This window comes from Siniperca chuatsi, linkage group LG1 (assembly GCF_020085105.1).
Source record: "Siniperca chuatsi isolate FFG_IHB_CAS linkage group LG1, ASM2008510v1, whole genome shotgun sequence".
Taxonomy (NCBI): domain Eukaryota; kingdom Metazoa; phylum Chordata; class Actinopteri; order Centrarchiformes; family Sinipercidae; genus Siniperca; species Siniperca chuatsi.
The window spans coordinates 22,053,104-22,069,712 of record NC_058042.1 but is presented as its reverse complement, the minus strand read 5'-3'; the positions used below and the strand labels follow the sequence as shown (position 1 = coordinate 22,069,712).

Genomic DNA, 16,609 nt, shown 5'->3' with positions numbered 1-16,609 from the left:
CGATACAACACATGTTGACCAAAATGCGGGTTGTTTGAAGTCTTTATTTAGTATAAATGATTGAATAGTTGTATCTGAAGAAGCGACAATTCTTCATCACTGGTGTTTTAACGGTGCTGTGCTGGAGCTAAAACAAACACACAATACGTTGTGGGGCGTTATATGGACTCCACGGAATACGCCACACAGTTATAACATTAGTTAAATAGAAAAAAAATCTTGCTAGTATAGGGTAGTTTTTAACGTTGTACTGAATGTAATATTTGTCATTCAAACCACATTACACACATGTATTCTACTTATTTTACTAGTCTAGTAGTAACGCTACACCACTGCGTTTTCTGCGCGCAAACAAGCGCTCCCCAAGCGGGGCACCGCCCCTCCCACTTCTGCTAAGAGAAAGGTACTTGAAACCCCACAACATATTTTATGACGAACTAGCCTTTTTGTATAAAAGCGTCTCTTTTTACTGCGTTTTCATCAGTATGTAACGCAATGCAATTTATTTGGTGGTAGCTCTCTGTTCCACTGTAAGGTTTGTATATATTGCTACTTAACTTTATGTTAGTTATTTGTTTATTTACCTTCTGTTAGCTTGTTAGCTGGGGGAAAGTTAGCAAGGAGTGGGAGGCAGCACTTCTCTAAGCTAACGTTGAACATTAGCAACAGCCTTCAACAACTAAGGTAACGTTAGCTACGACAGCCAGTTAGTTTGAGTGACTGATGCTGTAACAGTAATGTTTCTTTGCCTCTGAGTCCAAGCTACCAATAGAGCATGCGATATAAGTCCGTCGATCAGTAGTTAACATTTAACTAACCTAAGTGGGAAAGTACGACTCAACGTTAGAAAAGATGATCCTTGTAATGCTACTGCCTAAGGTAATAGTAGTCCTCTGATCCCCCCGCCTCTCTACATGTGTCATTTGTTTACACTCCTCCCTGCTTCAGCGCTACCTTGCTGAAAGCCAGGCCAGAGAAGAAAATGGATGTGTGACCAGCGCTAACAGAGCGAGGAGAAAGCGAGAAAGAGGCTTCCTATCACCTGTTGCAGCCCAGGAACTGGAGCCTAGGGCAGGAAAGCCCGCAAGCATACACGTTGTGTCATGATGTCGGATCCACAGGCGAAAGGAGCTACAGGTACAGAGGAACACAAGCCAGAGGTCACAACAGGACACATGTCCAGTAATACTCAACAGGTACAAGGTGGAGTATCTATGTCTTCGCCTGTGGCCTCCATACAGCCTCCCGCCACCACAGCAACGGAGGATGAGGATGAGAGTGAAGATGAGTCAGAAATCCTGGAAGAGAGTCCCTGTGGCCGCTGGCAGAAACGCAGAGAGGAGGTAGGGGGGGGCTTTGATGGTATCAAGTGAAAATGAGGGACAAAATTAACTGCTCAAACCATTGTTAAGTTAAAAGTTATAATGAGACAAACCACATTGCTCTGCATCAATCAAAATTCAAAGTGACTTTTGACCCTTGAGTTTGAGTCATAAAGCTCAGTTGACTGCATTGATGAATGCAGTAATGTTGCAATGTAGATCCTTTTCTACTGTTAAAGACTGCATTACATTTAAATGACACAAAATCAAATAAATATTCTGAACTCTAACTTTTTTATTTGCATAAAATGAACAGTGTCTTTACCTGTTGGGCCATTTTGATAGGTAATGTTTTTTTTTCTCCCACATCACATCACTTCCTTCTAGTTTAGAATACATTTGATATGAAAGTGTAATTAGTCACATGCAACATTTTGTCATTTATCAAGATACTGAGTCAAACTATAATGATATTTGTTTTTGTCAATATTCCCCTTTTTCATGTTATTGGGAAGAGTCTCTTCATATGTCATAACTATTAAGTATCATCAAGGCAACACTGCCCTCAAACTAGCCAGTGTATCATCCTATCAATAGATTTTAGTATGGGCAAAAAAAGGCATTGCTCCTCACAATTGGTCTTAAGTGGATGGTAGCTTAAATCCTTAAGTAGTTTTTCAAAACTTTATATGATGGGAGTTATTTTCTAAATCAAGCAGCTTGTCATTGTTCAGTAATAATACGCAGAAGGTATGGTTAGCATATAGTATGCACTTAAAAAACCCAAAACAAATGATAGAAAAGAAAGAGGTGGAAATTAACTATTGAAGGAAAGTCAGAATCAAAGGCAAAATGGCCACAATAAAATGATGAAAAGACAGCATTAGCTGAAACAGGAGTAGGAGGATGGCAGTGAATGTATGCTATTACAGTTTTTCTGTTTATTCTTATGTGATATGTTTTTGTGTCTTGTATTTCATTTCACTATTAAAATATATTATCTCATAAGCTATTTTCTGTTCACTTCTACTGCAGGTGAATCAGCGTAATGTCCCAGGGATAGATGCTGCGTACTTGGCCATGGACACAGAGGAAGGGGTAGAGGTAGTTTGGAATGAAGTCATGATCTCAGAGCGAAAGAACTTCAAACTTCTGGAGGTGAGGCCCAGTGTTACAGAGTAGGATTAAAACTGTTTAAGATAGTCGCTTTTGAGATTATGATTGTCATATAGTCTTGATTTGAGATGTAACTGTATAGTTAATTAAATATAGATTGGGACAGTAAACAAAACATTTTCTCTGTCAACTCATTTAAGATGTGTTTTTTTCACGGCAAAGTGTAAAAAAGGGGAAAAAAACACTGTTGTCTTATTTTAATATATTTTTAGTAGTTCATGCACATAGACAGGATAAACAATTATAAAGATGAATTGGGTAAAACTTCTTCCTTTACTATAGCGTACAAAAACAAGTTATAGTGGTGAGGATGAAATTTAAGTGCTTTACTACCTTACAAGTCCCTTATGTAAATTTAATGAAAAACAATATTGACATATTTTAAGGCTCATAAGTTTGGGCAGTCAGTGATGTATTGTTGTTGGCATTTTATAAGCTTCTTTAAAATATATAAGTGTCAAGTTACTTCAAAGGAAAACATTTCTACCTTCTGTGGAAAATATAAAAAGAAAAATCATCGCCTCTTATAGACTGTCCAGGTTTGTTAACATGATAATCTGTGTACAGTTTACTGGTGTCTTATCGATTAATCTGCCAATTATTTTCTTGATCAATTGATGAATCGTTTAGTCTATAAAATTTAAAAAAAAATTGTGGAAAAAGCCCGAAGTAATGTCTTGTGCAGGGGGTGTGTACTGTGAGATATTATGGATTCTACCTCCTTTAACCTTTAACCTTCTGTTTGTTGTACAGTTCAGATAGACTTTTCTGATGAGTGGCTGCCAGTACTTTTGCTACTGACTTTCATGACCCTTGTTAATGAGTTTTTCTGTTTGAGGTTGAGGGATGGATACCAGCAGATGAATGAAAAAGTGAAAACTGACTCAATAAAAGACATAAAACAATGTCATCAGGGATCTGTCAACCTGGAACTTGGCTAGCTTTCTCAGACAAAAAAGACGCTACTGGCTTTTCTTACTCTGCATATCTGTATTCCTATCAAAGATCATCTTATTATCAATTATGATCCCTAAATACTTGTAGGACTCAACATCTCAACAACATGTGCATTAATTATAGTGTTTGCGGGAGTTGGGTGGTGACGTCTGAAATTAATGCACATGTCCTTGGTTTTTGTCACATTCAATTCTAAAAAGCCGTCTTTACACCAATTCAAAAAATAGGTTAAAAAGAACCATGAGACATTTCAGTGTGTTCAGCAGGCTCACTATAACTGTAAACTAACTACAACAGTCAGTGTTGTACATAATATATAAGAGAGGAGAGAGGACGCAGCCTTTGGGGGAGCCAGTTGATGAGTTGACAGCCCAGAGAGATGTTAATTTACTCTCACTCTCTGGGTCCTGTTAGTGAGGAAGTCCAAAATCCAGCCCACAATGTTAAAGTCCAACTCAAAGCGCTCTGTGAGCTTCTGCCCCAGCAGGTGGGACTGTATGGTGTTGAAAGCAGATGAAAAGTCCACAAACAACAATCTAGCATGGTTTTTACTTTTATTTATTTATTTATTTAAAGAAAGGGGGGAACAATGCATATTAATGAACATTTACACAAATGTAAATATGCCAGATTATAGCCTAAGGCTAATTTCCATCTGCAGACCCCCTGGCAGGTTAACAGAAAGATAAGAACATACAGTACACTTCAGTTGTACAGAGACAGGAAAACAAGGTTTTATCATGTTAGTACAACTACAAACATTCAACAGAATGTTACTACCCACTAAGTGCTTGTATATGAAGTTGAGTAGAGTTATAGTAGCATCCTGCACCCCCATGTTGATTCGATATGCAAATTGTAGAGAGTCAAGGAGATGTTCAGTCCTGTCCAGTAGTTGTTTTTTTTTTTGTTTTTTTTATCAGTTCATGATAACTAATGAGGTCAGGCCCACCGGTCTGTAGTCATTCAGAGTTTTGGGGTGGCTATGTTTGGCAATGGGAACTATTGTAGATTATTTACATAAATTAGGAACTCTCTGTTGACAGAATCACTGACAGATTAAAAATATAATAAAAAATAGAGCCTAATTGATCAGCACAGTGGATCAGCATACAGCTGCCAATGTTGTCAGGGCCAGGGATTGTGCAGTTTCTTTGCTAGTCGTGGATATCAAATCTTGGATAAAACTTGTTGAACTGCTGTGCCAGTGCTATGTCTGATGTGAAGCTTTCTAAAACTACCCTTTGCATTGTCCTTTACCCCGACAATGGTTCTGACACTGCCCCAAGCTGAGCCTAATTTGTTATTGCTCATTTTGCTTTCAACCTTTTGTTTGTAACACAATTTGGCCCTCTTTATTTCATGTTTAATCTCCTTTTGTACAGAGTTTAGTTCAGAGAGATTGCCCAGTTTAAAAGCACATTTTTTCTTGTTCAATAAGAATTTAAAATGTTTGCTCACCCAGGGTTTGCTATTGGGGTAGATCTTAACTACCTTGTCATGAAAAACGGTGTCCTCGCAGTATGATATCCATGAGCTGACAACATCTGTGTGTTCATCCTTTCTGGTGAGAACTTTCCCCCTCTGTAGGCACGTGCGATACGTTGGAATAAGATGTACACAGTTGTGATCCGCCATGCTGGCGTTGGCCAGTATGATAGAAGACATGGGAATACGGGACAAGGGTTGCCGTCTCGCCCGTTCCCAGATTCCTCCTCTCCTGCCCCGTTTCCTCACTTTACTTAGAGGCGCGCTGGTATTGCCATAGCCATGGTCAAACTCCTCCAGGTTAGGGAAGTCTGAAGGTAGTCTGGTACTTGTGGGGTTGTTAAATCCAAGCAGAAAGTACCTAGTGTATTGAATCTTGTTAGGTGGAGGGTCTACGTGCCATCCTTCAACCAGGTAGGACGCTGACAGCAGCAACGCCAGTGTGAGCCACACCATGTTAGTGGTTTGTAACATGATTTTTACGATTGTTACAGAGAGTGAAAGGCAAAAACGAGTTGAGAAATATAATCAACTTGAACAAAGCGCAATACAAACTATAAAACAAACATGAATCAAATAAACACCATGACACTACTGCTGCCGGGCGCTGCATGCACCCTACTTATATTTTATTTTCCCTGTGTGTTTAGGAGAAAGTGAAGGCAGTATTTGATAACCTGATCCATTTGGAACATGCAAATATTGTCAAGTTTCACAAGTACTGGGCTGACACGAAGGAGAACCGGGCCAGGGTGAGTCTCAGACCTGCCAAAACTGGTAGCCTTAAAATTGGAAACAAAGGCTTGTTATTGAATCTTTTGTCTGTCTCATAATTTTTATTTGTGTCTTTTTTATTTATATTTGAATGATGTCCACCCACTAGGGTTTCCCTTAATTTCTTCCTCTCCCTCAGGTGATTTTCATTACTGAATATATGTCATCAGGAAGCTTGAAGCAGTTTCTAAAGAAGACAAAGAAGAATCACAAAACCATGAATGAAAAGGTAATAACTGATTGTATGTAGATTTATCTTATAGAATAATGCTATATGAAAATCTTGCCGAACATGACCTACATATCTTGTGAAAAGTGGCAGCCTCTTTATCACAGCATGAATAGGAGGGGCTTTCCAAAGCAAGGACCAATAATCTCATAAACACATCAATTGGCATTTGGCTGCAAAAGAAAGGATTTGCAAATATGCTGTGTACCAGTTCTGACCAAAGTTAAATCACATTTTGCAAGTCATAGTTACTCCATATTGGAAACCAGCTAGTAAACGCTCTGATAAGGTGTATGGTCCAACAGGCTTGGAAGAGATGGTGCACACAGATCCTGTCTGCTCTCAGGTTGGTTTCCCCTTTTTAGACATTATGTTAAATTCAATATGGTCACTCACAGAAAAATGCACTCACATGGAAAACAATCCAATTCCTTTCTCATGTAGTTTGTATTTGTGGATGGGTTTTTTTGTTTGTTTTTTTCTGTACTACAGTTATCTCCACTCATGTGACCCTCCCATCATCCATGGCAACCTGACCTGTGACACTATCTTCATCCAACACAACGGGCTCATCAAGATCGGATCAGGTATAGAGTTACACAGGTTTCATCCTAGAGGGTTAGGTAGTGGAGCTGGAGCGTCGATGGAGTCAAATAAAATGTAACAGTCTCACCAGGCACAATCAAGACTTCTCATGTGACAAAAATGGTGGCAATAACCCTTTTCTCTAGTAAATATATAAATAATCCTGCATATTGTATAAGATGTGAACAAAGGTGGTGTATAATGTGGTTTAGAAAACCACATACTGCAATGACTCAAGTTCAGCCACAAAAGCTTCTCTCCACTTTGTTACATCTTTCGCACTCCCCATCTGCTAAAGAACAGTTTCCAAACTCTCAACAGCCCACACTATGGTTTACAGAATCTAAAGGTAATATTGATATATCCCACCTCTTGTTCCTCCCTCTATCACACACTGTCTTTCTTGTCTTTCTCAACTTCTTTGGTCTGTATATTCCTTCTTACTGCTTCACACTCACTTCTCTCAATGTTCTCCATCCTGCTTCTATATATCCTCCATATTCTCTCCTCCTGTCTCATCTCTAGTTGCCCCAGACACCATCAACAACCATGTGAAGACGTGTCATGAGGAACAGAAGAACTTGCACTTCTTTGCCCCAGAATATGGAGGTAGACATGACACCAAAATGACACTATAGTTATTTCTGTTGTTTCTGATATTGACAGTTTCCTGACCTCCAGAGTAAACCGGATGATGCAGATATATTGGAAAGATGTCATAAGATAGTACATTTTTTCCAATTACTTAGTTTGATAAATATGTTGAATATCTTTTTCTCTGAAGCCATTTTTTATTTAATATAAAATGGCAGACTCTTCAGTGCAGTGTTGAATGTGGTCTTAACAAAATCAACTCTACAAGAGCTTTGCCTAAATAAAATAATCTAAAATTGATTTAAATCAGAAAATATTTTATCAAAGAATAAGTAAACAAGACTAAGAATCTGACCAAGCATTTGATGCAAACTTTTGAAACTTGGCAGGTGAAGCTACCTGATGCTAAGGACACATCTTGGTCTGTATTCAAAAAGTACTTCGGTTTGATACGCAGCCCTAAATAGATTTTGTTGCTTTGAGATTACAGACTAAACATGAAGAAGCCACCAGATCAGACTTGTGTGAATTTTTGGTTTAATAACTAGGTCAAGATCTAAAGTAATGACTAAACTATGATATAATATCTGTACTTTTTTCCCTTTATACTCTCTCTCTCTCATTGTAGCTGTTGATGATGTCACCACGGCTGTAGACATCTATTCATTTGGCATGTGTGCCCTAGAGGTGAGATGGGACCCATAATACATGATAGAGTGGCCTGAGCCCTTTCCCAAAGCAATGTGTTAACGTGTGTTTTGGTGGGTGTGTTGCAGATGGCACTCTTGGAAATCCAGGGGAATGGAGAGTCCTCTTATGTTTCTCAGGAGGCCATTAACAATGCCATACAGTTACTGGAGGACCCACTGCAGAGGGTGAGATAAAGAGAGTGGAGTATGTGTTTGCATGCCCATGAGTATCTTGAAAGATCACAGCAGATTAAGCTTTGTGTGTGTGTTTGTGTGTGTGTCTTTGAAAGTCCCATTTGTGTACACAAGACGTTGACCCAGATGTGTTTTTGTAGGAGTTCATCCAGAAGTGCCTCGAGTGTGATCCCAGTACAAGGCCTACAGCCCGAGAGCTGCTGTTTAACCAGGCTCTGTTTGAAGTACCGCTGCTAAAACTGCTGGCTGCACATTGTATTGTCAGTCACCAACGTGAGTCTTTAACATACACATACAAAAATACTACGACACAGAATTACAGTAGATTTGATTTGCTTTTAACAGAAATAAAGTTGTATCAGGATGAAATGGTTAATAAGAAGACTGACCAAATAAGTAACTTCAGCTAGAATTAAAACTGCTGAACCTATAATAAAGGGATTTATCCTAACAACCAGTACAACCTAATCTGTCTTACTGTTTATAATTGTCCAGACATGATTCCTGAAAATGCCCTGGAGGAGATTACCAAGAACCTGGACCCCAACCTGGTCATCGCTGAGACGAAAGAAGACGTTCAGCTCAAGTAAGGGCCAGAAGCTGGTATCCACATTTTAGTGGCAGTCAGTAGTCGTTCAGATACAATAACAATACAGTAACAACAGATACAGAAATATTGTAATAATTTTTGCATTCAAGAGGTATTTGTTTTAATAGCAACAACAGCATTTATGTTACTCTTTAATTCTTAATATGTTTAGTACAAGAACGTATGTTCTAATAAAACCTAATATCATCAGTTGTTATGTGTTGTACGTTGTGTTTTTCATTACTTGTGTATGTAAATCCTCAACGATTTGCTTTGTAGGAAACATTATATTATCTTATTTTAAATTCTGTGGTTTAAAGACCTCAAACTGTAGAATCTTATTTTATTCCTTTTTGTCTGTAGACTTTCACAGTTTCCTGCCTTGGAGCTCGATAAGTTCCTGGAGGATGTGAGGTAAGAAACAAAGCAGTGAACAGCAAGAGTATGAGCAAGCTCTGTTGTACTCTCAATTTCTTTAAGCCTAAAAGGTACAACACTATCTGGCCACATGGGGGCAGTATTGGACTATCTGACTATTGTGGTGCAGCTTCCATCATCTTTTAAAATATGATATCAGCTACAGTAAATATGGGATAATGCCCTCCTAAAACATAAATCCTGGATGTTTAACTGGTTTTGTGGTTTAACTAAATTAATTGCATTAAAAAGAAGATTTAGTTTCACATGCTTTCTGGCCATGCTGCTGCCAGTCCATCAAGTTCTCCTAGTCTCCTTCTCTGCTCCATATTTTTCCTCCTCACACTCAGAATTTAAAGCAGAATGTCCGCTGTTATCCACTGTCATATTTGGGACTTCTCTGTGTGTCTAATATGAAATTATGGCCAAAGAACTGAATTGGCCACAGATAGACCCAAGATTTTGATACATATAAAGGAATTCCTTGTTTGTTTGTTTTTTGATTGTTTTTTTGGATAGTTATTGACTAATGTCGTACTTTTGTGGTACACATTTGTAATTAAATTGTAAAATAAAAAGTCATTATGAATTAAGGTTTCAACTATATGGAAAGAGAAAAAAAGACTGTTTTATTTAAAATATTTTGTTACATGGTTTGTTTTCTAATCTATGTTTTAGTTTCAAAATGGAGATTTTGTTTAAAAATGTCAATTTTCTCTCATTTTCCACCTCCTCTCTTTCATTTCTACTTTAATTTCTTACTTTCCCTACCACAAACGTTTTTATCTTTTTTGTATTAATTTATATAACTCCCACTCCCATTTTTTTCCAACTCCTCTCTCCCCTCTCTTTCATTCCCTCTTTCTATCACGTTTTCTCCACTTCTCCCTTTCTTTGTCTCTCCCTCCCTGGATCAGGAACGGTATTTATCCAATGACAGCGTTCGGGCTGCCCTGTCCTCAGCAGCCCCAACAGGAGACTGTTAAATCTCCCATTGTTATCCCCTTGGTTAAATCCCCCACCCCCGAACCTGCAGAGCTCGAGACACGGCGGGTGTGTACAACAGATTATACTGCATATTACAAAGGAAGATACAATCATAATGATGACACTTCACAAGTAATCATCCTGATGCTAACATTTCTTCATTTTCATGAGAAGTCACTGAATCAATATATATACTGTGCATTTGCTGGAGTAAAGTACTGCTCTGAAATTGTACCAACACTAGTTGAGAACCATTCACATTTCGATTTCCATACTTCTTCTGCAGGTCATTCATATGCAGTGTAACGTTGAAAATATCGAGGAGGGAGCAAAGTATCATGTAAGTCATGTAATAATATTTATACTGTAGGTTGATCTTTTATTGTTTAACTAATTCAAAATGCAAAATATAGGTTTCCCTCACTGACCAAAAACATATTATTCCAACGATTTGTTATTTCCTAAAAATCATAATTTGTTGTCTGTTTTTCTCGTTTTAGCTAACATTACTGCTGAAACTGGAGGATAAACTAAATAGACATCTAAGCTGTGACATGTTACCAAGTAAGACCACCTCTTTTATCATGCACTGACACGTAATCACTCTATGAGCTTAAAGATACAGTCACTAATTTTGTTATAGTGTGCCCACATCCTAAAATTTCCACCTAGCTCTCTCGCTAGTGATGTGTTGAGTTCACAGTCAAGTTTCATTACATCAAAAGTGAGCTGGGTGGTTGATTTGGGTGCTAAAACAAAATAGGGGAGAATATTTTTAAATAACAGGGAACAACCTTTGACATTTCCAACCAGTCAATATTACAATGGCTCCTGCAATTAGATGATCATTTGATATTGTTGAAGGTGTGTCCTGTGGAGGTGAGATTAAGGGAAGATAAAAGGATTAGAGGCGTGTGTGTGTGAGTGAGTGTATGTGTCATCTAGTTTTGTCCCCATACAAGCACTTCTGTATGTATCAAATACTAGAAAGCATATAGTATTTGCCTTATGGCATTGGGGAGGGATTGACACATGTTTATGCATGTGTATTGTTTTCTAATCATGTGAAAACCTTCCTACACCTTTTGAGTAAAAAGGTTTTTATGAAGTACGGTCATTTTGTCCATCTGGATGGTTTAGGTTTACAGCTTGGTTTTAGGGTTAATGGCAAAATTACATTATACAAGAAGTGATGATAAAGTTATGTCTGTATGAATATGCGTGCACTGAGGCATGTAGGAAAGTGAGAGTGAGATTCCAGAGAGAGCACGAAACTCAGATGGCGTCACAATATACAGTATGCAAGATTATTTTAGGCAGGGAGACTGACTGTCGCTCATGTGTCATGTAAACCTTGCACCTCTATTATGGACAAATTTATTTGGATTGTATTCTTTTTTTTTTATGGCCATAATGGCTTTTTAAATCCCCAATAGGCATGAAATCTTTTTAAAACATTCTCTTGGAAAACAATAACAATTCTCCCTGACAATTTCTGATTTATTTGAAATTGAGGATTTTCTTCTCAATGCCATGCATGGTTGAATGGTTGTATGGTTTAGACCATAGGAAGGCAAATTGGAAAAGAACACACAACACAACTGTTGCAATGGTCAGAATAATGTAGGCAGTATGATCCAATGTGCACATGCACACACAGGTATGGTAGGCATGTATAATGTTGCAGGCGTGTGGGGAATGCGTGGCCTGTGAAAGGCTGCAGCTGACAGCTGTCACCTCCTCTGTCAAGATCTGACCATGTCTTCCCAGGCTTTCATCTCCCTGTCTCTCATTCACATGTGTGCACGCACACACACACACTCATACACTCTTTCCCACACTCTTTCTCTCACACACATTTACTTGACTATATCGCTTCTGCTCTTTCTCTAACCCACTGTTTCTCACATCATGTCTTCTCTTGCACACTCACACCCTAATACCACTTACGCACATACTATAACTTCACATCCATGCACACCCATACACACTGGTCTGTCTTGTAGACACACCCTTTCCTCGTTGTAAACAGTCTCTCCTGCTGATATCAGGGGATATTCTTTAAAGCTTTCCTTATCAACACATCAAAGTCCAAAGTCACACTAGCTAACTCAGCCACTTAAATTTCACCCCCTTGGCCTTTAGTGTGCCTCTACTACACCATACTTCAATGCCTTCACAATTCAAAACTAAATAGTAATTTATTTAGATGATATTATTTGAGACCACAAGACTCAAACAAGCAAGGAAGCCTCTCCCTCAGCTCCAATATCATTCCCCTCGTCATATAGCTGTGGGCTGCTGTTTTCTTTTCTTTTCTTAATGTCAAAGTTGTTGGATGATCCATCTCCTCCACTTGTTTGTCTTGTCCCGGCAACATTCCTGATGAAGTTGTAAATTGACAGCTTGGTTATTAAAAATCAGTAAACCATGACAACTCCTCTGCTCACTAGGCACAGAAGAATGTCTCAGTTTCGGGTGGTAACAAAAATAATAGTAAAAACACTTTTAATTAAATACTATCCCTTTTATTTATTTATTTATTTTAAACATGTCAGGGATTGAAAGGAGGGTTGTGTAGATGTATCTTAAAGTTTTCAGGAGAAAGTAGGCATCAAAAGTTATAGAACATTTTACATCAGTTATTCTGAGCTGGTTTGTTCCGAATGTATTTTCCAAATGATTTAGTCAAGTAAAAATCCAGCCTTCCCTTATGTTTCCATATTTTCTGCTACCTTGCATACATTCTGTTTAGACTTCTGTTGATGCCCTTTGTAGTTCACTAGTAGTTCAGTTTTTGGTGTACTAACTTTCCCTCAGCCTGTCTTATACTTTCACCAAAGCTAGTGGGTTCTTACGCTTCTTCCATGTAATGTAAACAGTCAGAGGAATAGTACAGTCAGAGCAGGAGTTATTGTATATAAAAGTTGTGCAGCGGCATTGTAACATGGATTACTGACACTACTGTTGGTGGAGAAATCTTAATCTTTGCCTTTTCCGAGATAGATTTGGTCCTGTATAATTGTTGAAGGTTGAGCCTTGAAAGAAGTCTTACCTGAAATTTACTGCAGACTTTTGTTAAAACACTTAACTACAGGCTTCGTTACAACAGTGGAAAAAGTATAAATATAAGCCCAGAAACAAAGTTCTGGGCACTCTAAAATTGAGGAAAGCAGAAAGGGCTTAGGGCGGTCCATTAAATCGTTAAGCCTTTAACAGCAAGGCTAAAGAGGAATATTTAAAAAGCTAACATGTCCACAGATCATGCCCTAATGAAGACCATGCTGGTTGAAACATGTTGGCTTTTTCATTTTCCTGCCAGATGATCTCATTCTGGACTCTGTTGTTTTTAACTGTATCACATAATGAACACTTTGCTAGATGTCCACAGGAATAAAATAATTGCACTACCAAACAACAAAATGGGTTCGGCAATGCAAAGAGGATGCAAAGAGCAACATCAGTAGCTGCTGTTTAGTGGTTTTTAATGTGTTTAAGTGGCATATGGAGTTAAAAGCAGCATTTGGACCATATTTTCTGAATGTGGTATTTACCCTAAGCCTGACCTTTTTCCTCCAAGGGAGATAGTGAGTGACTGGTAGAGTTTATGTGAAGGTTACATGTCTATGAATTACTGTTACTAACTGTGCTGGTGTGTATTTCAGATGAGAATATTCAAGAGTTGGCTGGAGAGTTGGTGGAGCTGGGTTTAATCAGTGAGGTGGGTGTTTTTGTGTGTGTGTGTGTGCGCGCTAATGCAAAGCTGCAGGCAAACGTGTGGGTGATACTGTAGGTGAGTGTTATTTCTGTACCAAACTGTGTGAAATAAAAGGTGACGTGACCCGTGACTCCCCTATATAACCTTGAACACATACACAGCTTCCCCTCTAAGAGCTTTATGCACATTTACTGCTACATATGTACTCCTGTACCCACTCAAGTACCCACGTTAATGTTGTATAGTCACTTCATCTCTGTGGGTGAGAGTATATGTAGACTTTATGACGTAATCTTCTTAATGGATTTCAGTATAATGCCCTGTCTGTTGTACTGACTTATGTGTGTTTGTCTGAGTGTGTCTTAACTGTAATGATAAGTTATATCTCCACTATTTAACAGATTGTAGTATCTTTTGTAATGTCCTGAATTGTTTGTGTTATCTTCACAGGTGGACCAAAACAAAATAGCCTCTCTACTAGAAGAAACATTCAGCCAAGCTCTTCAATAGTGACAGTTTCCCCGACTGTCTCCTCATAAGTACATTCTCTCAATGTTCTTTTTGGTTACTCAACACAGTGATTGTATTTAGTGTTTTTTATCTTTTCTACTAAGACTTAGGTGGTAATGTGACCAGGGTTTCTCCTTTGCATTAGGGATTAAAACCTCATAAAAGCACACGAAACCTTTAACATAAAGCTGAGTCCAGGTGACTCCAAAGAAGCCACCTGGAGTGATTTCACATTTTGATTGAAAAGTCAAAACATACATATGTGTGGAAGAGTACTGACTAGATTACTTTCAACATTACATTGAAACCCACTTTTTCTCAAGCGCACAGTTGTATTTTAGTGTGAGGTGTTTATATTATGAATTGCCTGGCCTGTTTGTGTCAGGATGAGATGGTCTAAAACATAATCAGGCCTTCACTGGAGTCACACCACATTTTAACTCACCTCTCGCTTCTGTTGTACTACTAATTTTAATCTTTGGATCTACACCTGTTGACCACCAGCAAAACTACAGCTTCCCTAGAGATGAATGGATACATTTCTACCCAAAGAAAATCTTGCAAAATAAGCCAAGCCATTCTTTCTGGATCCTCATTTCTCAAATTTGGCTCCTTTTTGTTTTGCCTCATATGACAGAACATTCCCAGCTCTTTGACTTTTGTGATGTGTTTGACCAAACTGTCTCCTATCAGGTTAAATATATGTTATAGTTTTAAAACTGGATGGCAGAGATGCAACTTTCTCAGTTGACTTTATAATAGACAAATACCCATGAGTAATATTTTTTAAAAAGCCTTTGATACATAACAAAATGTATGAGCACCACTGCATATCACATTTTGGGCAGGCATCATGCCAATTCTCTCTGGAAAAATGGATACCTGGTTACTTTGAGGTACTGTGAACTCTGTGTTACTGAATTTCCGTTTGTGTGTTTTTTTTATTTTGCTCTACTCTTATTCTGGGCCTACGCACATGCCTTAAAGTCCTCATTTCTAAGGTGTATTTTTTTTTTAATTCATTGTTTTACCATTTGCTGCTTGTTGGGTTCACACAAGCTACTCTGCCTTTTAAAATTCATGCATGTGAGTCTTGTGTACTGAACTCCGCTGCCATATACTGTAGAAAGAGGACTAAGTCTTTTCCTGATACATCTGTGTGAGAGTGTCATATGTTTTATTTATGTTACAGATAGTGTATATCATGTGTTTTTCTTTACTTACTACCCTTTTGTTGACTGATTTCACACAGAGACCACATTGTTGAGAGTCTGAGCCAATACAATACTTTTCTTGTTTCTATTTCTATTGTTTTCATTTGATCACCATTTGATAAAACTGGGACATTATCCTTCACAGAGTGCAGAGACTTGAATACACAATTTTACATCATACAGGTCTTGTTCAGACTTGTAGTGAGATCAGGAAGTTGCCTGTGGCCTTTTTTGTGACATTTTGGCTCAGAACTCTTTGTGGACTCCTGGTACTACTGTGACTGAAAGCTCATACAATTATAGGACCTTAAACAGACAGTAAGAATGCAAAGAAAATATAACATTCTCAGTATGTATAGAAAAAACAAAACAACAGTTAAGATACTTTTGGATACAATACATTAACTTTGTTCTGGCATTTTATTGAGATTATAGTTTTGGATTAAGTGTCTCATAATAGCACATCACAGTAGCAGTTTAATTGAACTACTAGCTTGAAGACAGAGCTTTCCTCTGATGCTGGTTGTTGAGTTATAATGCTCACCTCACTAGTGAGATCATATTAATCCAATGATCTCTACTGAAGTATTTTTTAAATGTATTCAGGCTATTATTGTGCTCCAATCTGCAGTGTTGCTATACAAAATGTGTGTAGTCCTTAATGTATTGTTTACTTTATTTTCCTCTGTGTGTATGTCTGTTTGTGAACTGCTAAGATTGTATATTCCAAAGATGTGTTTTTAAAGTCAGCTAGGAGAATGTAAGTGTACTACTTCTTGTATAGAGAAGTGGTAAAAACCAACCAATGTGATCACCAGAGCAGCTTTATACTCTCTCTATGTACTTTTTCACCCAAATTATTGGTGGTGTTGAAACTGGTTATTAAATAATCTTTGGGGTGGGCAGCTTTAGCCTGTCACTCAAGGATGTGTGGGTATATTTGGATATTCTTATATTTTGTATATGACATGAATGTCAGTAAATGTGTGTGTCTTTTCTGAGACTTGTATACTGACAACATCTGCAAGGTGTAACTTCTTTCAAATAAATGTGTTAAATGCTTCACTTTGTTGTTTTTAGCAGGTCTAAAAGAAAGATTTGCTTTTGCTTTTGTGCGTTAGACCCGTTTGCTGATTGTTCAGGTTCTGTGACTGATACTGGATTT

At 38.0% G+C, this 16,609-nt stretch overlaps 1 protein-coding gene across 5 annotated transcripts; it reads left to right on the top strand.

Annotated features, from left to right (window-relative positions):
- Positions 1-250: 250 nt before the first annotated feature.
- LOC122877672 (nuclear receptor-binding protein-like) lies at positions 251-16,506 on the top strand. Of its 5 annotated transcripts, none has more exons than XM_044199533.1 (18): positions 251-403; positions 949-1,343; positions 2,358-2,480; positions 5,594-5,695; positions 5,857-5,946; positions 6,252-6,292; positions 6,439-6,533; positions 7,057-7,140; positions 7,754-7,812; positions 7,902-8,000; positions 8,150-8,282; positions 8,505-8,595; positions 8,962-9,012; positions 9,933-10,068; positions 10,289-10,342; positions 10,503-10,566; positions 13,668-13,723; positions 14,171-16,506. In XM_044199533.1, the coding sequence occupies exons 2-18, from the start codon at positions 1,104-1,106 to the stop codon at positions 14,228-14,230; spliced, it is 1,578 nt and encodes a 525-aa protein (XP_044055468.1). In that variant the 5' UTR covers positions 251-403; positions 949-1,103; the 3' UTR covers positions 14,231-16,506. The 5 variants fall into 5 exon arrangements, with proteins under 5 accessions (XP_044055468.1, XP_044055505.1, XP_044055477.1 ...); XM_044199542.1 differs by having other exon boundaries at positions 395-530; XM_044199552.1 differs by having other exon boundaries at positions 397-535.
- The last annotated feature ends 103 nt before the right edge of the window (positions 16,507-16,609 follow it).